Source organism: Glycine max, chromosome 9 (assembly GCF_000004515.6).
Source record: "Glycine max cultivar Williams 82 chromosome 9, Glycine_max_v4.0, whole genome shotgun sequence".
NCBI classification, from domain to species: Eukaryota; Viridiplantae; Streptophyta; class Magnoliopsida; order Fabales; family Fabaceae; genus Glycine; species Glycine max.
The window spans coordinates 30,822,597-30,844,632 of record NC_038245.2 but is presented as its reverse complement, the minus strand read 5'-3'; the positions used below and the strand labels follow the sequence as shown (position 1 = coordinate 30,844,632).

The following is a 22,036-nucleotide window of genomic DNA, read 5'->3' as shown; positions in this document are numbered from 1 at the left end:
AAATTCACGTGTTTTGATAGTTAGCCGTTAGTCAAATCTAATATTAATTTTGATTTACTTGGTCAGATTATCAAGTCCAGCTAGTGTGCTTTATTGAAGATAAAAAAAAAAAAAAACTGAATTGATAGTTTTTATTAGTACTGCATCTATAATTATTAATAATGAAAATAATCTCATTATGCATATTTTTTAGATAATTTTATCATTCATCAATTTTATTTTTTTTAACTGCCTCACTACTTTTTAGTTAGTTACTTTCTTTTCTTAATTTTTTTAACTTCTAAACCTTTTTTATTTATTTTTATTTAAAATATATAGACACAGAGTATCTCTCTTCCCACAATAAATATAAATTATTTGACTTAATGTATATGTAACAAAAAAAATTGTTAAAATGAACGAGTACAAGAATTAGATATCCATCCCTGTTTTTAAGAAAATCAGATAATACCCATACTTATCCCCTTTTACAAAAATGGAGTAATACCATGTTTGTACTTGATCAAAATGAGTATTTTCTGTCAAAATCAAAATGAGTTCTGGTGAATACCCATAGGTTACAATTTTTTTTGTCAGGTCTATTTATTTCCCTTTTTACTTCTTTATTGTCTAATTTAGATTAATTTCTATAGCCCTAGTTTTAGCACTCTAATAGACTTCTAGTTGTAACACAGGCTCAATTGATATGCAATACATTTATAAGCTTTTCTGATGCTAATTTGGCAAAAATGAATAGCATATACATTAATTTATATACAACTCTTGACTCTTACAATTTCTAAATTGCGTTGTGTAATTGTCATCCGCTACAGGTCTCCAACCAAGTGATTATACAGGAAATATAACCTGAAGAATCCACAATAAGAAATGTTGCTCTGTACCATTTTTGAACTACAAATAGAGCTATGTGCAGGTTTCTTCGTAGTATATTATACTCCTGCACCTAAGTTGGATTCTGAGCTAACTTGGGATGAAATGCTGCATACACAGAGGAATTGACATCAGGATTTAGGTGTGAAAGCAAATGCTGAATGTCTGGACGTAAACTCTCTGATGCCCTTCCAATGAGAGCCAAAACCTCCGGTCGTGGTTTGCTGCTAGCCTGCACAGGCCCTCCCTGTCCCTCGTAATGGACAACATGATGGCTGAAAACCAAGTGATAAAAGTAAGTGGTAAAGCAGAAGATAAGGATTTTAGAAATTTTTTATTAAGTAAGGCATCTTATAACAAATCAGTAACACTTACAGGAAGTCAATGATATCTGCTATGTCTGATGCATCAACGGCAATTGATGTCTGGGAGTTTTTCCCAAATACATCCACTAATATAGTTAGTAGTGATGAGAGGGTCTGTGTCATTTTCAGGTGAGAGGAAAACCATTAATGCTCCAAATTTTAGTGACCACTATCAAAGTACCCAATAAACCATCCAAAAATGAACTAAAAAACCAACAGCTACGCCAAGAAACAATCAAATATTTAGAGAGACATGCTAAAACCCTAATAATTTATCCAAAATGAGGCTGTTAAATGTTTATGGTTTAAGCAATTTTGGTCAAGATATAAGTATACTCTAACAGAAAATGAAATCAGCACGGGCTAAGCTGTGACATTAGTTGAGCTTCTATTTCTGACAATTTTGGTAATGCAGGTAGATTTTACATTCAGCACAATTCAGGTAAAGATGGACAAATAGAAAACATGAAAAATTCTGACAAAAACTTAATGCAACAATGTTAATGCCCTGCGCTAGCTATCCTCTTAAAGTACTTCTAACATCTAACAAATTCAAAAATATTGTTACTGTATATGCTGGATATTCAGTGTACATAAATTGTCTAGGGACTTGAAAATTGAAAAATCAGGACACAAAAAGATTAAAATCTCCCCACCTCAACACAAATAGGAAAGATCTTAATGGATCTGTAAGACTACACCATCTAGAACCTAATTATAAGACAGGAGTCAACTCACAGGGATAAGGGACCTCATAACTATCAGTGAAGTTTCATTATTTGTAATTATATAATTTTCTAAAAGTAATTACAGAAATTTCTGATCTCACAAATGATAATACTATCAGTGGATACCACAGATGTGGAGCATAGGCTAGCAATTATCCATTGGCAGGTGTTTATTGGTAGTATTTATGACTAGGAAAATAAAGAACCACCACTAGTATGGAGAATTAAGATTCTTCACAGCTTCGTTCTCAACATCAAAGTATTGAACACAGAAGACACATGCAAAACAAGATGTATGCATATATATACACATGAATGTGTTAGGAAAACTCCCATAAGAAGGTTTACATTTGCAGTGGAACTAAGGTGCAGAACTGATTATTGGAGAGAATAAATATTAAATAGGGATCACCCAATAGACAATCTGTAAGAGACATGAGAGAATAAATGCTAATCAGGGAAGGCTAGTGGGTGTGTTTTTGAGAAAGGATTATTCGGTTAATGGGAGAGTCCAGGTCTCTAAAATACATGGGTGTGGAGTTCATTTTTTGGTATTCTTTGTTTTCCTCATATCTTGTATTTCATTAATACAATCTCTTGAAAAAAATTCCATTTCTCTTCATAAGTTATGATCCAGTTCCAACAGAATGCTTCCTTAAGATTGGGAATTGGTGATTCTCTGTACCTTGTTGAAAAGTGCATGAGCATTGGCAAGTTTTGGAAGGAGTGGTCCCATTACACGGAATGCTATCCTCAACATTGCGACTGATGTTACTGGCCGAAGTTGCTTGATAATAACATTGGTCCCTTCAAGCCATTCTTGTGGAAGGTTACTGAAGAAGGAATGAAGCAAGGCCACCACATTCCCTGTGTGATTACACAAGTCAGAGTTCCTTTCAGGCAAAACTAATTACAAGAAATAGATTGAAATTCACCTAACTATAGTGGAAGCAATATATATCCACTGAGCATTAATCAAAGTAAGAAAGTGGCTAGCAACACACTCTCAAACAAATTCCTTACGATGGGTGGAAATTTATTGGAAACTCATGAAATTGAGTGGGTCTCACTTCCTATTGAGTCTCATCATTTCATAATTCTCAACAAATCTTGGTTAACAGTAAAGAAACTTTTTTAAAGGGTGTTAGAAAGTGCATTGCTAGCTAGCTCTCCTCATCAGAGTAATAATACACTTTAATTTCCATACAGATGCTATCTGATAGTGCAGTACTAAAACCTAGTAATCATCTACAAACAAAAGATTAAAGTATTCTCATAAATGAAATGTTAGTAAACAATGAAGATAATTTTAAAACTGAAGTTACCGCCATATTCCTTTAATTCTTCGCTTTCTCAAGGCAATAAAATAAATTTCTAAGAAATATCTTTTAGAACTTCTACCCTGTTGGTAGGTCACACTTCAGTTGCCATAGACTTCATTTTGGGCAATTAAAACCTCTTTAAAATCTAGAACTGTCCAATTATTTTACCCTGATTTCTGTCTTTCAGTGTTTTCACCAAACAAATCAAACAATATATCTTGATACACAAAATTCTGCAGATCCTTTTTGTAGGATACAAGCCACCAATATTTCAGATAAGAAAATATCTCAGACAAAGTATTTTATTATCAAAAAAAGAGTAGTGATATAGAATTAAAATTCTAATTGAAAATCAAAGCGAGCAGTTTAGTAGTAAACAACCCCTCTGCCAATCCATACCAATGGCTGTGGAGGTATTGTCCTGTGCAGCCCATGTTGGATCCAATAAAGCATAGCCAACAGCAGAGTCTATTTCCCCAAGTGACCTTGTCCCATCCTTAAGCCACCAGTTCTCTTTTATAATACGTGTTGTCTCCAAGTACAGTTGTGAGTGAAAATCAGAAGGAAGCTGAGCCAGTAGGAGGCCACAAGCTTGAATTAACAAGCAAGACAGCTGTTGGCATGTATAGCCACTTCGAGAAGCAAAATTAGAGGTATTTATTCCAGAAACTGAAGGAGTTGATCTGCTTGCACCTAAGGAATCTGTGCTTCCCCCTGAAGGTGATGTTGGCAACACTGAACCTTGCCCTACACTGTTTGAACCACCATGAAGAGCATTGCTGGACTGGATCAAGGTTGGTTGTATATTAACAACAATTTGAACAAGTGATTGTACTATCTGAGAGGCAGATATGGGAAGGGAAAGTATTTCGATAACTGCAGTCTCGAGAACCAACTGAGTGTATGTGCCAGGATCCTGAATTTGGTAAAATGCCTTTTGGCCCTCTGAAGCATTTGCTGACCCAGACTGAGATACTGCTGGAGGCTTGCTTTGTGCAGTTCGAAGTGTATTGCTTGACGCATCTCCCATAGATCCAGATTTTGAATTGTTATGTAATGGAGGAATAACATTGTTTACTATTCCCAGTAACAGAGTCGTAAAATAATCCAGAGGAGGACACATGACAGGATTCGTCAAACTTATTTGTTGCGGGAATGACTCTGAAAAGGGAATCTGAAGGAAATACATGCTCAATAATTATTGCAGAATAATACCATTTTCAAATTAAAAGATTTAAGATTCAAATTAAATGATTTAACAAAGGACAAAAAGGCTAACTGAAGAAAATGAAGTCTGTTACCTTACTGATGTCAAGTACATTGAGGATTCGAACAATGAGCTTTCCAGGAAGATGACCATAGAAATATGCAAGTATATCACGAACAAATGTAAATCTTAGAGGGTAATAAGCAAGCAATGGAGAATACATGGCCAACAGTCTTTCTGCTGTATCCATTGCATCATTTTCAATAAGTCTATAAATAATCAAGGGGATGACTGGAAGTAATCGTGCCGCTATATCGTCAAAGAACACGGGATACCTGGAATGTTTGTTGCAAACAGCATCAGTCCATGCAATTTCCGTGGTGAGGGTACAGGAAGATGCATTATATCCCAACAGTAAATACCAAATAAAACATCAAAATAAAAAAAAATAAAAAGCACACATAAGAAAACTTGTTAAGGTTGCTTTACATCTCTCATTCAAAACAAAAAATGTAGACACAACCTATTTTCACAAGAATTTTGGGAATATTTTTGTTAAGGCTGCTTTACTTCTCTCATTTAATAAAACAAGTTTGTTAAGGCTGCTTTACTTCTCTCATTTAATAAAAAAAGTTTGTTAAGGCTGCTTTACTAACACGAATGGCATTCATTATTAACCTTGTACAATTATTTTCTTATCCACAAGAATTTTGGGAATACTTTTGTAAGCTGCTATTCAAAATTTAGACAAAACCAATTTTCACAATACTTAGTATTATCATGTCATGCTAAGTTACTAGTTGAATACATTAAATTCAATAGCTATGCTGTAGACTAAACTAAATGTCAGTAAGAGTGAGAGGGTTTCTGTGTAGTGGAATTTGGGTATTGAGCATTAGTGGCTACTCCTCAACCACAAATAATAATTAACCAAATAAAAGAGAATGCTAAACCTAAGCAAAAAAAAAAAAAGACATTGTTTTAATAGAATGTACCTATCTTTCCATGCAAGGTGATTTCCAAGAGCCTTTTGTAGCTCAACCCGCTTGAATATTCCTGAGTAAAGCCAATGTTCAGGGTGCCCACGAGTCATACAAAAGTGTTTTACTCTTTGCTGAAGCTCTGGCCTATCAAGTAGACTAATCTGCAAATTATTGACATAACATTATTAGTTTTAATATAAGAAAAACACTGAAGCTCAATTGCCCCTACTCCATAATTCCAATAGATATGCTTACTTGGAATTTCTTTCATGTATAGATCATAATACATCAGGGAGATTTTACATTACATTAGACATGGAAAGGGATTGATGACATTTACAATATTGATGATTTGTTTAATGCTCATGTTTCTTTCTATAATGTGCTGTTGGGATGCTCTGAGTATTGTGACAATAGTTTTCATCCGTTTGGAGGGAAATTAGTATAGAATTAAATGATTTGTGAAAAGAATATGCTATTGCTGAACATTTATAGAGCATCAGGAGGAAAAATAAATTGCATTAATGAGTATCACCAATGCATGAAACCCATTCTTAGAATTGGGTTTGGGCCTAAATCAACCCAAAAAACTAGCTCATACCCCCACTTATATATTCTATCTTGACACTATCTCTAGCTGATGTGGGACTTGGGTTTTTCCCAATACACGTCCAAACACTTTTGTTTGGGCTTGGTATGTGGATAATATGGTGGGTGACCTGTTAATGGATCTAGGATAGGATCTGATACCATCTTAGAATGTGGGTTTGAACCTAACTGAACCCCAAAAGCTAGCTCACAGGGTAAGGGTTGCACCTCACATATTTTATCTTGGCATTATCTCTAGCCAATGTGGGACTTGGATTTTTCTCAATACTCCCCCTCATGCTCATCACTTTTGGACTTGGTGTGTGGATAATACCCAAAATGTGAAATCTCACCAAGTGGACTCTCATTTCTCTAGTATAAGGCAAAAGAATTTGAGAATCAATTTTGAAATGATTCAAAACTTAATTTTAACACCTACTAAACAATGTTACTGTGTCATACACATAGAATTAAGAATTGAAAAACAATTAAACAAATAGAAGGAACTAAATCTAAAGGAGAAATGAATTGACTATTAAGTAACAGAATAAAAAGCCACTAACTATCAGCAAGTTTAATCTGTTCTCGAATTTTCCTTCTAATTCTTTTATTTATTTCTTTTGGAAAGGAAGGTCAAGGATGGGGATTCAAACATGTTCATGAGAAAGATAAAAATATACAATCATAAATAAGAGATTGAATGTACATACCACCATACGCAAAGCATGTGGATCATCATCGCGGTCAATAAGGGCCAAGAGCAAGATATCCAAAGGAAGTAACTCATTTGTCCAAACAAAAAAGGCAATGCTTGCACAAGCTTTTAACATAAGGTCCTATAAAGGGAAAGCATATGAAAAGTGTTACACAGGTACCGAACTACAGAAGTGAAAGATAAAGCCACATCATAGCCATTAACCTGTGAAGAGTGTCCTTGTTGAAGCTCTATCTGCATATGATGAAGCAGAACATCCACCATTGTGTAAATGTTAGACGTCACCTCTTCAGGAGAGAATTCCCGCAGGACACGTCCCTAGACAAATATGGAAAACTTGTTAAAAATTTACTTAGAAGAGCTTTAGATAATAGGAAGGAAAGAGCTATACAAGAAAGAACATTAAGTGGCATTGAAATACACAGGAAAGTTTCTGTATGACAAAGATGAATTTGTTTGATGGTAAATTTAAAATGGTAATGGTAAAATGGGAAGCATTTAGAAAGCAGTTTATAGATTAATACCAGGTTTCCACTGTTAATGTTTTCTGCATGGCCATGCATTAATATCAATGCACCAGCACATAGATATTGTCGATGCTGAGGGAAACTATGACTGATATAGGTCATAACATAACTAGGATCAGCTGATGGTGAAAGAAGCTGGGTGCACTGGTGTATTACAGTGGTTTCTGCCTGCACAAGTCTTAAATATTAATTTTACATATCATGGAATAAAATCAGCAATTAAATTCAACAAATTTCTAACACAATACATTTATAAGATTCTGTACATCAAGCAAGATGTTTTTGGACACATGGAACCTGAGAACAGATGACCTTTTAGTTTTATGTTTTGTACAATTCTATAACTATGATTTTTATGTTTTGTAATTTATAATTCTCTTTCGTGACACAATACAATACAACTTTCTCTTATTCTTTTATGATTTCCAATTTTTTCCTATTTTCTCTATTTATTTTGTATTTTCTACTATGTAATTAATAAACCCGAACACCCAACCCAACCTGAATATGATTAGGTGAGTTTGGTCCGGGTGATTAACAAGAAATTGAAAAACACAAACTAACTCAACCCCTACAACAAAGTGATTGGAATGTAAATTCTAGAAGACTTGGCTTGGAGGTGAAAATTGGCAAACATGCCAAACCACCAGTCACACAGTTTAGCCATTTAGGTATATGGGCTTCTATTGTATATGGTGATTGAGGGAAGTGTAAATCATAGAATTCAAAGTGGATGAAAAAAAAGGCAAAATATTATAGGTAATTTGTTGTTGAAAGGTGCCTCTAAAGCAAAAAGAAATTTAATCAAACAACCATAAGACTAGAGAAGCTTTATCATATTGAATACAGCACCAACACAAGAATAACGTCAGTGTTGTGGAAATGAAAATGCTGTGGTGAATGAGTGGATATAAGAAAAGGTAGGATCAAATAGAAAGTTGGAGTAGCACCTATTTAGGAAGAGATGACAAAATCTCACAATAGCTGACCATGTGAGGAGAAGGCAACAAAGGCCCAAATTAGAAGAGTTCATAAGATGGAACATAGAACATTGATAAAAGTAGTGGGAGACCAAGGAAACACTAAGAGAAACCAAGGTAAGAAGCTTTAATAACATGTTAAGGACTAACCCTCTTAAAGTTAAAAATTCCAAATGTTAGATCCAAATGTAAAATTGGCGGTAGGGGTAGGGGTGGCAATGACAACAAATAGTGATGCTAGGGGTAGCGGTGGCGATGTCAACAAATAGTGGTGGTGGCAACAAGATCACAATAGTGGTGATATAAGAGATATTCACTTTATGCTGATATGTAAATTAATGTATACATTTCTCCATCATCCCATTGTAATTTCATTTACATTTCTTCTGTTAGAGTTAGTTTGTCAGATAGTCTGTTAGTTGCTGACTCAGCAGTGAGTCATGTAGCTTAGCTATATAGGGTTTAACCTTCTGTACTTCTCTAATAATAATTCTACAGGTCATTTATTTTCTCTTTCTCTAAATTATATTAAGTGGAGGCAATCGAAGTAGTGGTAACAATCATGGTGATGGTTATGTAGTGGCAGTGGCGGTAGTGGTAGAGATGACAGTAAGTAGCAATAATGGTTGCAGCAATGATAGTACTAATTATAGCAATGGTAATGGTGGCCACAATAGTGACGTTGACAGCGATGTCAATGGTTGAGATAATGTAGTGATGATAATAGTAATGGCGGTAGTGGTGGGGATCACAGATGTGATGTGAGGATGGTGGTTGTGGTGGTAACCAAAATGGTTGTGATCACAATGCGCACAAACAATGGCAACAACAATGGTAGCGATGGCAGGTAGTGATAGCAATGATAGTGATAGCAGTGGTGGTGGTGGTGGTGGTGGTAGTGGTGACTGACAACAATGGTTATGACAGCAGGGGTGCCAACAACAATGATAACATGTAGTGGTGGTGGAACAAAGAATTTGCATAGTGTGAGGTAAGGGTGAAAGGGAAAATTTCTCTATCCTATCCTACTTGTACCTAACCCCGGATAATTTTTTGACTAATGAACAGTATATGATAAGCAAATAGAATAGGTTTATCCTCTCTTGTTAACTCACCAAACAATAGACTAAAATAGGATATGATAACTTATCCTATACCATCTTTATCCTAATTACCAAAAGTTTCCTAATAACAATTGGTAGGAAAATGTGTTTACTACTTTACTGTGCTATGTTAGTTATATATACAAGGAGCACGAAGACAAAATTGTTACACACTTGCAAGGATGGAGAAATGTTTTGCCATAGGTAGCCCTTTTCTTCTTTTTCTTTCATCCAAAAACCAATTTGTATGGAGCAAGATAACAATTGCACTGAGTGGTTGACAGTGAAGGTAGCTTATTTATTTTGTTACATTAGAGTTTCTCATCTTCAATCCTACCTTCCTACAACCCCCTATCCCCTTCCCCTGATTTTTTTTTTGAAAATGAAACAATTAGGCATGATGAAACCAAAATTTAGCTCCATCATGTGCCTATTGCTTTTGATCTACAAGCATGCCTTTAAAATGATGATACAATTTGTATAACAAACCTGCTGCCACGTTTGTATTGCAAGGCTCCTTTTATCAGTTTGACCACTCAATGCTTCACGCAGAACAGAAGGGAAGTGATGTAGTGTTTTTTCTGACCATGTATGATGGCTAGTAGCCATTATTTGTTCCAACATATTTTGGAGATAAAGCAGGTGTTCAGCATCAGCAATCCCACGAGTTTTAATAAGGATTGCAAGTGTTATAACAGTCACTCGATTCAGAGTTTCAGTAAATTCTGTTGGGCCCTACAAATAGTTCAGAAAATAAAACAGTTCACAAGAAGGAAAAAAAAGAAAAACATCAGTCTTGTTTTCAGTGACTACTAGTATGCTCAAATGAAAAAAAAATAACTGAAAAATAAAAAAAAATAGAACTTCCAGCTCTGAGACCAAAGCGAGTACCTTCCCTTCCCTTTTAACCAAAAAGAAATCTCTCAACGAGAAAATAAGATTCAGGCACAGATTTTCAGCTAATCTGAATACTCGATGATCTCCTCGTTTTCCTTTTATAGCCGAAATAATCTTTGTCACATCATACATCAGGGCTTTGCTTTTTCCCTGGTACCTACATAAATGAAAATTTTATATTTGTATTAGGATATAGTTATAGCAAGAACTTAGCTGGCAGCAGTTACTACAGCTGGCTGTTTATTCTGTTATCTGTACTAATATGTCGCAATTACTGTAAAGTTTATTTTATAGGCATATCATATGTTTATAAAAACAATATCTCTTATAATAATTTATATTGTAATTGGCGTATATAAATAGGACTCTGGTGTAGTTTAAACACATGGTTTCCAGCTTCTCTTGCATCTGTTTCCTCTCTTTTAACAGTAGTTATACCAGCTATAGGGTATAAGGTTGTGCTATCGACACAGCCCCATGATGTAGCTTGTCATCCCCTATATAAATGCATCTGCACCCCAGACTGTACTCAGAATACAGATTACACACTTTTCTCTCAATTATTATGTCTTCTCTGTCAAATTCACCCAACCATAGTTTTCTCACAATTTGCAACATAACTTTAATATGCCTGATTTCAAGCAAAATAAAAGATATTTCCTCGTCTATGTTCATTTCTGGAAACTAGAGATACATTTTGGGGCAAAGGCCCGGTTGAGAAGGATACTATAGTTCTAAAACTAGTTATTAAAAACACAGACACACAATAGGAAACAAAAAAAAGTCCATAAAGTTAAAACTATATTTTTTTTTTCAGAAGAAAATGTATACTATGGCATATAGATATAATCACCTGTAAAGTGGAAGTAGTCGGTAGTTCAATATCTCAAGCACTAAAAGTGTTACCCCAGGTTTGCTCAACAAAGAAGGATTTCTTTGCACCAAATGCTGTAATAAATCACATTTTAGAGAGAAGTAATTATAACATCAGTGAGTACATTGTACAAAAAATTAAATAAATGAATAGAAATGAGCAACAAAAATGACTAAAATACTTCATGAAACCTTGAAAAGGATAAGAATTAGGTAATGCTTGATACTATAAGATGAACAAGGAAAGGTGACAAACACAACAACTCTATATTGCAATTTTGAGACTTGTAGTGGTCTGTCTTGTCTTCCACCAAAATAAGCAGTTTAACATTTCAGATTAACTTTAACAAGCTAGATTAACTACTTTATTTGTCCATACAACTATTTTTCTCAAGATAAAAGCTAATCAGAAGCAGCCCGAGAACTTCCAGTAAATATAGAAGTTCTGCCACAGGATTTCACTCATTTAATATTCAATTTCACATTTCAACAAATGATAGAAAGTAGGATTAGTTCCATTTAAATGCTTAATGAATTCATAAAAATAACACATTTTAAGATACAAATTTCCATGTAAGAAAAAAAAAACACAATGATATCACTGAAGGGTACATGAAATTACATTGAAATGCGAACGAAAGAGTGAATGAGGTGCTAAGAGCAACAATCTAGTATAAGTTTCAACCATTGCAATGCTGGGTATAACCTGCATGTAATTATAAGGAAAATATCAGAATACAGCTATCCTCTGACCAATAAGAAGGTGCATTATTATTATGATTCATTTCCAGTTCTTTGAAGAGGAAATCCTTACTGAAAAAAAAATAATAACCAGGCCTTCCTCAATGATAGTATGGTATTGATCATACTATTACAAGTATGGAGCAAAACAATCATGCTAGTAAATGAATCTTAGCATGAGAGAGAGAGAGACAGACAGACAGACAGAGAGAAGGGGAAACAACCTGCCCAGAAAATAGAGAATCTTCCATTTGATAAGACAGCTTCACACATAAGTTTATTGAAAATCCAGATAACAATGACATGGGCAGTGGGCTGACTTCTCGTGTAGCCATTAATCTCTCAGCTTGTTGTAAATTTGCTCCTGGTAGTAAGTCAGCAACTCCAGCAGAATTTAACCAATTCATTACTGTTTCACAAGCAGGTTGTGCCATTGTGTAGGTCACAACCCAAAACATCCCTATTGAGCGTTCATCCATATTCATATAATCCATCATTCTTTCCCCTGAAAATTCAAGTGTGTATTTAGATTGATGCAATCAAGCAAACACTAGAATAAACATTTAACTACAACATAACAATATTTCAGATAACACTAGAAAACTGCAAAGAGTATAGAACTGTTGGAAATAGGAGCTTCTAATGATTATTACTCTTCAAGTAGCAAAGTTGTGTTTACCTGAGTTTAATGTATCTTAGGAAGTAGTGACATTTTAATTGTTCTCTTGAAAATAAATGTAGTTATTTACAATACTTGTAATCATTATTATTTTAAATAGACCACTCTTTTGAGTAGTATATTCACTCACACAAACACAAAAAATAAAATTTGTTTCTCTCCTCACATGGTATTAGAGCTCCTTATCTAAGAGAGGCTAAGGCTCTGCTTTGGCAAAAAATTCTACGTAGATGGTTTGACTGGGCTCTTGAAGCTGTCAGACATCCAAAAATACAGCTAGAATTTTCCAGTGATTGTCAGAATAAAATCAGTTGTTTCCAATGAATGTCAGTATCTTTGGCAAATAAATTAACCAAAATTGAAAATTCGTATTTAAATGATCATGGCACTGAGTATGTTAATCAAAGATTTTCAAAATTCCTTAAGGAAAATGGCATTATTCAATATTCATGAGCTAACTTGTGACCCCCCCCCCCCCCAAAAAAAAAAAAAAAAACAAAATGGGGTCGCAAAGAAAAAGAATTGTCATCTCGTTCAAGTTGCTAGAGCTCTACTCTTCCAAATGCCAGTTCCTAAAGCTTGTTTCAGAGAAGCTGTCTTAACTCCCACATATCTGATAAACATGTTACCTAGTCATGTCTTAAAGGGTCCTTTTGATTTGCTAAAAAGTGTGGTACAGAACAGGACAACTACAATTGTTCCATGTTTGTTTTGAAAAAGATCATGGGACAGAACAACTTAGATGGTGATGAATCATGGGACAAAAAGTTGTCCCAAGTACAAAACATTAAAAAGTTCAAAAATACCCATAATCTTTTTCTCCTCTCTCCCCACTCTCTCGTTGTCTCATGTAAAACTGTTTCGCTGCGTTCTAAAACCTCTCTGCTGCAGTTTCGTATTTTGAACGGATGCTAATAATATTAAAAGCTTTTACAAACTTTTATGTTTATCCTGTTTCTTACTATTCCTATAATGCCAGATCTTGCCTCAATTAACTTTCCACAGGGAATGTAGTTTTGGACATGTGTGGGGTCTTCACATTGACACTTTCAAAATTAAATTCACTTCATTTTATTGCAATCATTGATGCAATCAAAATTCCCACCTCAATCCAAGAAACTTTGGGAGATGAGAACTAAGTTTGAACCATGAATGGAGATAAAAGCATTAGAAAGAAACTCAACCTGAGAGATTGTAGATAAGACAATTGGTTGTAGGTAGATCTACACTTGAAGTATAGATCTGATGGCACCATTGATCAATATAAGGTGAGATTGGTTGCAAAGGGGTACACCAAATTCCTAGGATACAGACAGAGTCAAGGTGATCACACCCTTTTCATAAAGCATTCCGTGGTGGCAAACTCACTCTACTTCTAGTCTATGCGAATGATATGATCATTGCAGGTGACGATGAAACTAAGAAGCTGGTCCTTAAGGAGAAGCTAGCAACCCGGTTTGAAATAAAGGAGTTGGGTAAGCTTAAGTACATTCTTGGGATAGAGGTTGCCTATTCCAAACAAAGTATCTTTATCTCCCAAAGGAAGTATATACTTGATCTTCTCAGAGAAACAGAGAAATCAGGGTATGAACAATCTAAAGTTCCAATTAAACAGAACCATAAGATCAGCAGAAGTGAGGAGGAAAGCCTAGCAGTAGAGAAGTCTCGATACCAAAGACTGGTGAAAAAACTCATCCATTTATCCCACACTAGATCAGACATTGCTTATGTTATTAGTATGGTCAACCAATTCATGCATGATCCCCGAGAAAGACACATGTAGGCATTAGATGGAATCCTCCAATCTTTAAAGGAAAGTCTTGGAAAAGGACTTTTATTCAAAAGAGAGATACACTACACATGGAAGTGTATACAGAAGCAGACTATGTCAGGTCAGTTGTCAATGGAAGATCCACCTCAGGGTACTACATGTTCTTGAGAGGAAATCTAGTGAAATGGTGGAGCAAGAAGCAAACTATAGTTGCTTGATCTAGTGCAAAAGCAAAGTGTTGAACTATGACACACGGTATCTACAAGTTGTTACATATGAAGATCATTCTTCATGACCTTAACATAAAGTATAAAGAACCCATGAGGGATGATGAGGTTGTTTTGCAATAAAATTTAGCTATTAGCATGGTCCACAACCTCATACAATAAGACAGAATCAAGCATATAGAGATTAACCGGCACTTCATCAAAGAGAAATTGGACAGTGGTCTCATAGCCACAGCCTATATCCCTTCGGGGTTCAAATTGGCAAATGTATTCACCAAGGGATTCCCTACAACAAGATCCTGAGAACAAACTAACAAATTGGGAATGATCAATATCCATTTACCAACTTGAGGGGAGTGTAGAAAAAATATCTTTGATATTATTAAGATAGATAAATATAATATCCCATTCTATCGTTAATATTTATGTACCTACTTTCCTTTTTATGTTTGTTCCCTTTTCCCTTTAATAGCTTTAGATGTTTACCCTATAAAAGGGTGTTAGAGCTTGTATTATAAATATACAACAACAACAACAACGCCTTATCCCACTAGGTGGGGTCGGCTACATGGATCAACTTCCGCCATAATGTTCTATCAAGTACCATACTTCATTTTTTGTATTATAAATATACAAAAAAATAAAATTTGTTTTACAGTTTTACTTGGTTAACACACAACTAATTCAATTTTATATATTATTTCTATACACTACAGATAACAATTTCTAGATCTAAGAGAAAAAATAAAGATATTCAAGGTAGATGGGAAGGATAAGAAGCATGTGCTTAATTCTAACATGACCTTACATCAAATCTTTTCCATGTGTTGTGAGCATGGTAATTTTATAAGTTACCACAGCAGATAATCTCTAATACAAATTAATTGTAGTCTTTCCATGCTCATAAGAGGGCATATCAACTTTCAGGAAAAAGAAGAAAACTGCATGTTTTTTCAAATCCATACACGAGAGCAAGTTAAAATATGAAATATTTCAAAATGAACCTTATGAATAAACAGAAAACCATTATTTAGTGATTTGACATTGTAATGAGATAAACTACGATGAAATAATCATGTTTTGGTCTACCTTTGCTCGCTTGTCTCCACCATTCATCTATTTGTTTTCCTTTCTGAAGCTGTTCATTGTTCAGATATTCTCTGGTTGATGAGTTCAGTGACCAAATACGTAAATTTTGACAACTGCTTACAAAATCAAGCAAGATACTTTGAGGATTATTAGGATCCGAACTTCTGTCTTCTCTATGGAATGATAAAATCTTTCTGGTTGTCTCCACCTATCATGCAGTGCCGTATTACTCATCAACTTCAGTGTTACTACCGCAACATAATATGAAATTGCTATAACACACAAACCCAAGTATTGTTCCCAGCATCAATTATTCCATTAGATTGTTACAAAATTAGAAAATCTGCAAGTGAAAAATATTCATTTCTTGAGAAGAATTTGGGACTGAACCCTTACAAAAAAAGTGTATTTTACAGAACATGTTTTGGACATCAACAAAGAATTTATGTTTGGATCACAAGAAAAGTAGAACTACAATTTGCTGTTTCTCTATGATGGAAGCAAGATAAAATAACAAACTTTTACATTTAATTAACCACCTTTCTAGGATCAGAATTCAAAGCATTCATGACCAACTCAATTCGAATTATCTGTGCAAGCAACCAAGTCACATGATTTGTTTTGAGTATATGATGATCACCCTCGGTAAGACGTGAAACCAGCTTGTCCACAAAATCAACAAAATCAATGCACCCACTTTTAATAAGAAAATAGAAAATATCAGAGAAGACCAACCAATCCTGCCAGCAATTTATCTCTGCAAGATATGTTCAGAAAGAATCAGGTTTTGAATATGATAACAAAAGTTTTACTAAAATTAATCATCATTTTCATTTACAGATAAAAGAAGATTATAGTCTTAGAATTACAATTTATTGTAGAAAAAGAATAAAGGAGAGAAGATACATCACAGGGAGGAGATCAGGAAGAAAGAAAGGATGAAAATGGTTAGATAAGAAATCCTACAGTGAAGTGCAATGCTATGGCAGTGCATATAGTGGCCAGGGTCCGCTACACCACTATAGCATGCTATTGACATCTGCATTGACTAATTTAGATTCTATTTGCAGCATGAACAATAAAGACCAACAACGTCAGTCCAAAAATATGTTAAATATTCTTCAAGCAACGATACCCATGCCTTTGATGAGTAGCGAATTTACAAATAACTAATATCATTGAATGTTCACTAAAGAATGAGAAACAACCAAGCATCCCCATCAGCAAAACTCCTCAGTTCTCACATTTATGCTTAGCAAATGTTAGAAAAATAAAAGAAAACAGATGTAAATCTACTAGGCACTACCAAATAAAACCAGGGCCTAAACTTCTGGCATTCAATTTGAAAGAAGGAATGCAATCAGATGAAACTATTACACAGAAATTAGAATCCTCTCCCCCTTTACAAAACATTTTAAGGCCAACTCATGGCAAGACAATGCAATTTAAATCTTCTTACCTATGCACCAAAGCCTAATAAGAACTCTATGATACAACATAGCTAACATACATATACATATAAAGAGAGAGATAAAAGATTATTGCCTGAATTTGTCATTTTCAATAGTTCAACAATTCTATCAATAGTTGCCTCACAAATCATCTCTGAAGAAAAAACAGCACCAGCAGTAGGCCCTTGAGATGAATTCCTATAGCAAGGAGCCAGTACCAGCACACGTCTCCACCAATCAGGTGATGGTGTAGTACGGAGAGCATGCCTTATGCAACGTACAGCTCTCTCCCAGTCCAAACTTCCCTTCTGAATAGAGGATGCAATATCCTATAGACAGCATTTAGTGACAAATTTACCAATTCAGGATAAAATCTCATTAAATGTAAAATAGCTTAAGTAGATGTTATAAAAATAGTTGCATACCTTTCATGCACATTTAAGCAAATAAAAGAAATAAATACACTATGAAATACATTCCAATAAAATAGAATAAGACTGCAGAATATTATACAGGAAACTAGAAGAATTTAAATAACAAGTAACAGGTAATTGGACAAATCTACAAATATGAGAAAATTAATTTGACTTTCCATGAGAATTAATCATATCATATCATATAAATAAGAATAATGAAATACTGAAAAGAATGCAGGTGAAGAAATGCCATCAATATTCTATCTGTATATAAAAGCAGAAGCAACCAAAAAAATAGTTACGCATATGATGCTACGGAAATGAAATCATGAGCACCATATTTAACTTGTTGATTTTCTAAACCAAGGGAACAAGGCAATGAGATTTACTAGTGTGATCCCCTTGATAAACAACTACATATAATTTATGCATCTATTTCTTTCTATCACCACCAACAAGCTACATGGTTGGCTCTGGATGAGAGAATTGAAATGTTCATGAAATTTTGGAATTCCAAATCAACACTTCTGTTCACTCAGAATAATTTCAGATTTGAGAATTTTCTCCAAATGTCCTTTTTCATCAACTCCTAAGGCCTTTTTATCGCTTCCTATTGAGTGTCACCAACACATTTACAATTAAAACAGAATTAAGGTTATAAACTGAATGACCGTTTATAAGACATGCTATTTAACATAATAAAATATCAAATCAAAAGAATAACAAGACAATATTAGCAAAGAAAATCTTCCAAGTTTAACATAATGGATTCCTTGAATTAATAATGACTCATGAACATTAGTGTCAAATTCAATATTATCATTTGTCAATCACATATGCAACATGGATTAAAAAAAGTGATTATCAAAAGCCCACAACACAAATGAATCAAAAGATAAAAAACAATAGTTATACCATATTAAGAGGAAAATTCATACAACAAACATTACACATATAAGCATTACATTAAATTTATACATTTTAAGGACAATAAGATTGTCAAAGCACAGAATTCACAACAGATGAAGCCATATAGCAAAGCATCACTAGTATACTTCAATTAAGTCCCTCCAATTTATATTTCCCAAAGTTAAGTACTTGTGTGAAACCATCTAACTCTTTCATGAGGCTGTTTGGCACACAATAGCCTGCAAATTATCTGTTTTGAGATTCGCAGTTTTTTACCTCATCTAAATAACTAAAATACAGAACCATACTTCATACTAAAGTTATCAACAATGCTATAGTTTATGCATGGAAGTATTGGCAATTCATGCTGATGGAAAGAGCCTATGCTAGTGGATGGATGTCACAAACAGTTACATATCAAAAGCATTTTCAAATAAAATATAAGATCTCAATGAAAAAATCATGCTTAAGACAAGACAATCCTCATTATTTCCTTCAAGACTGAACATAATTTTTTTACATAAATTTGTTACTGCTAAATCACATATTAGTCACAAAATGATTTAACAAAATCTAAAAGTATATTTAAACAGGGAGAATATCTTAAATCAAAAACTTTACTTTAAATGGAAATGTTACGGGAAAAAAAACTAGGATGCAACTCAATAAAACCAAGCATAATTAAAGAAAGACAAGGAAATGGTAAACTTCAGTTCTACATCAAATGGAATGCATACACCGTTGATAATTGAAATTATATCTATCAGAATTATGAGAACCATTCCTAGGCCCTTAATTGAAACAATTTTTCAGTCAATTTATTTTTTTGGTATGCAACTCTAGGTTGACATAGTGGTTACCCGCCTAACCACCATTGCCTCAAAATATTGTAGTTAAAATTTCAGTACATGTAATGGAGCTGAAAAACAATCATTATTTTCCCCTTTTCAACAAGAGATAGAAAGTGTTATTGCAAGTATCTATAATGTCCAAGTTACAAGATATCATGATTCATGAATAAGAATAGCAAGTTATCAAAGACATTATCAGGCCTCTAAAAGCATATGCTTTTATGTTAAACTAAATGGTCCTCTGACAATTTTCCTGAACACCACGATACTAATGATTATGATAGTATTTAGTATTTAAAAGCATGCTCATACATCAATAATGAGTATCTTGAAACAGAAATGAGATTCATCACCTCTCCATGCAATGGTTCTCCAAGTACACTTAAATATGTAATTGGTGATAGTCGCAGGTGTGCTACTGCTTCACCTGAAACATTAGGTATAGTCTGATTCAGGATCCGATGAGTCCCAAATGTAGGGCAATGAAGATGCTGGTCTAACATTTGCATGTGCATAGCCATCATATCTCGTCTCCTATGGATCTCCAAGATAAGTGTGAACAATGCTTCATCATCAGGAATATTCTCTATGAATTGCAAATCACTACGTAATAATTCATAAAAGGGCACCCGACATTTTCCCTCATCAACTAAAAGCCAAATCACATCCAAACAACTGTGTAGCCATGCAATTACAGCCTTGTCAGGCCTCCATGATTTTATTACATCTGATTCATCAATTCCCTGTTGCCTCTGGTCCCAATTCACCAGCCAATTCAGCATATAGTTGAAGATTTCAGCATAAGTAACTGGTTTTAAACTGAACTCAAGACCAGTTAAAATAATCTTGCAACATAGCTGACGAAGGCTACTATTACTGATATCATTAGTTCTAACAGATGGACTGCCTCTAAGTTTAGATTGTTGTCCAGCAGAGGAAATATCAGATGATTTGACAGGAGACATAGCTGCACAAGATAATGGTTCCATCGTTGACTGCGCAGGCGAGCCAATAGTATGAACAGAGGTCAAAGGAGACGCAGGATTTGAAGACTGAAAATTTGAAGAATTAGCAATCGTGCTTGGTGGTGGCAGCATTCCTGTCTGTGATAAGCTCGATGAGGAAACAGTTGGCACTGCTTGACTTAGTTGACCAACAGGCAATTCTGCAGAAGAAACTGATGAAAGAAGGGACGGCAGAAGGGAGTCCCAGTTAATGCATCCAATACCACATAAGCTCCGTAAAACAAAAAGAAGAAAGTCTGCCCTTGGTCCATGGCCACTACACTGCACTACTAGCGATATAAGAATCGCTTCTGTAACAGAACGTAATTGATCCTGGTCCTGAAAACAAAAACATCATAATCAACAAATATATGACAACAACAACAACAACCAAGCTTTTCCATCTCGGTGGAGTTGGCTACATAAATCAATCAACATCATAACATTTAATTGTAAATCATGCTTATGGACAAACTATTAGTCACTCAATCCTTCTAAGACGGCTTTGTTTGCCTATAGTTTTTCTTCACATATATAACGAAATAAAACAAAATGTCACATTCTCCCTTCAGTTAAGACAAACCAAAGCCGAAACAACAAAGCGAGACACATGAAATTGCACCGCATAATTTCAAACTCACAGCACACTGGCTCTGGAGTTGCTCAAAATCCAGAATGAACTGCTCATTTGGTGGAGGAAGCTCCCGATTCAGGGCGTGTACGCGTTTCTGCGTCTTGTTCCTGAAATCAATCATTCAAACGTTGAAAAAGTAAGAATCTGAAAAACACAAAAACCTAAACCCATCACAGGAAAACCCTACTCATTGTAAGAAACCTTCAAAAAACACCAGACATTTTGTAGTTAATAAAATCACTGAGCTAAGAAAAATAAATAAAAAAAGGTTTGAATCGGAAAACAATCATTCAGAACTAAGTACAATAAGTGATTAAGAAAACAAAAACGCTGTAAAAAAACCTATAATTACGACAATTTATTTTGTAGAATAAAAAGTATTCCGACATTGCAGTATCGAAAAAAACCTATAACCGCGTTTGGATAATAATAAAAGCATATTACAGTGAAACAATTCGTAATCTCTTCAATTTGTAAAAACAGTTTTTTTTTTTTAAAAAAAAAAAAAAGCAGTGAGAGAGCACTTACGGTGGGTCGCGAAGTGAGTCATCGGGTTTCTGGCGACTGTTTCGCTGAGAGAAAAATGAAAAGAAAAAAAAAAGTGAGAGTGAAGAAGAAGAAAGAAAAAGAGAAGAAAAGAGAGAGAGAGAGAGAGAGAGAATACGCCGAGTCCTAAGTAGAGGTTGAAGAGATCGAAAATGGGGACACGAAGGGGGTGGAACTGGAAAGAGCGCGAGGGTGTGGTTGTTGATGTCGCTGGTCTCTGATTCTGTGATTGATCCATTTTTTGATTTAGCTTTCATTCAATTTCAATTTCACAGGATTCTTCATAGATTTCTCTGGTTTAATGCAACAACTACTACTACTCTGTTCTACTAAGTTGAACAAGTTATGCTTAGAACTACTTGGGTTTATTCAGTTATGATGATTGGATCAGTTATGTTGGGTCGGGTCTTAACCCGTGTTTGACTTGACTTGTTATATTATTCACTTTCTTTTTGGTCTTTCAAAAATCAAAATATTAGCACCTTTTCATTTATTTATCAGTTTTTAGAAATTTTTAATTTGTAATTTTTTCTCATAATTTCGTTTTCATTTCTCATGCA

General features: G+C 34.5%; 1 protein-coding gene across 1 annotated transcript; it reads right to left on the bottom strand.

The window, feature by feature from the left end:
* Positions 1 to 718: 718 nt before the first annotated feature.
* LOC100798789 (mediator of RNA polymerase II transcription subunit 23) lies at positions 719 to 21,823 on the bottom strand. The gene is made up of 21 exons (XM_003533906.5): positions 21,595 to 21,823; positions 21,459 to 21,502; positions 20,938 to 21,037; positions 19,646 to 20,635; positions 17,211 to 17,445; positions 16,205 to 16,422; positions 15,666 to 15,873; positions 12,124 to 12,404; positions 11,781 to 11,864; positions 11,139 to 11,233; positions 10,280 to 10,442; positions 9,878 to 10,123; positions 7,303 to 7,473; positions 6,983 to 7,096; positions 6,774 to 6,899; positions 5,488 to 5,636; positions 4,587 to 4,827; positions 3,685 to 4,459; positions 2,649 to 2,830; positions 1,246 to 1,349; positions 719 to 1,145 (listed from the first exon to the last, which is right to left on the bottom strand). The coding sequence occupies exons 1-21, from the start codon at positions 21,712 to 21,714 to the stop codon at positions 944 to 946; spliced, it is 4,848 nt and encodes a 1,615-aa protein (XP_003533954.1). The 5' UTR covers positions 21,715 to 21,823; the 3' UTR covers positions 719 to 943.
* Between the last annotated feature and the right edge of the window lie 213 nt (positions 21,824 to 22,036).

What these genes read in the sequence shown, in the direction of transcription:
- LOC100798789 (XM_003533906.5), bottom strand. Translation starts at nt 21,714, where the DNA reads ATGGATCAATCACAGAATCAGAGACCAGCGACATCAACAACCACACCC. An exon ending in GAGAACCATTGCATGGAGAG is followed by an intron (nt 17,446 to 19,645) that starts GTGATGAATCTC and finishes TGCTGTCTATAG; the next exon opens with GATATTGCATCCTCTATTCA. An exon ending in CACATGCTTTGCGTATGGTG is followed by an intron (nt 5,637 to 6,773) that starts GTATGTACATTC and finishes AATAATTTGCAG; the next exon opens with ATTAGTCTACTTGATAGGCC.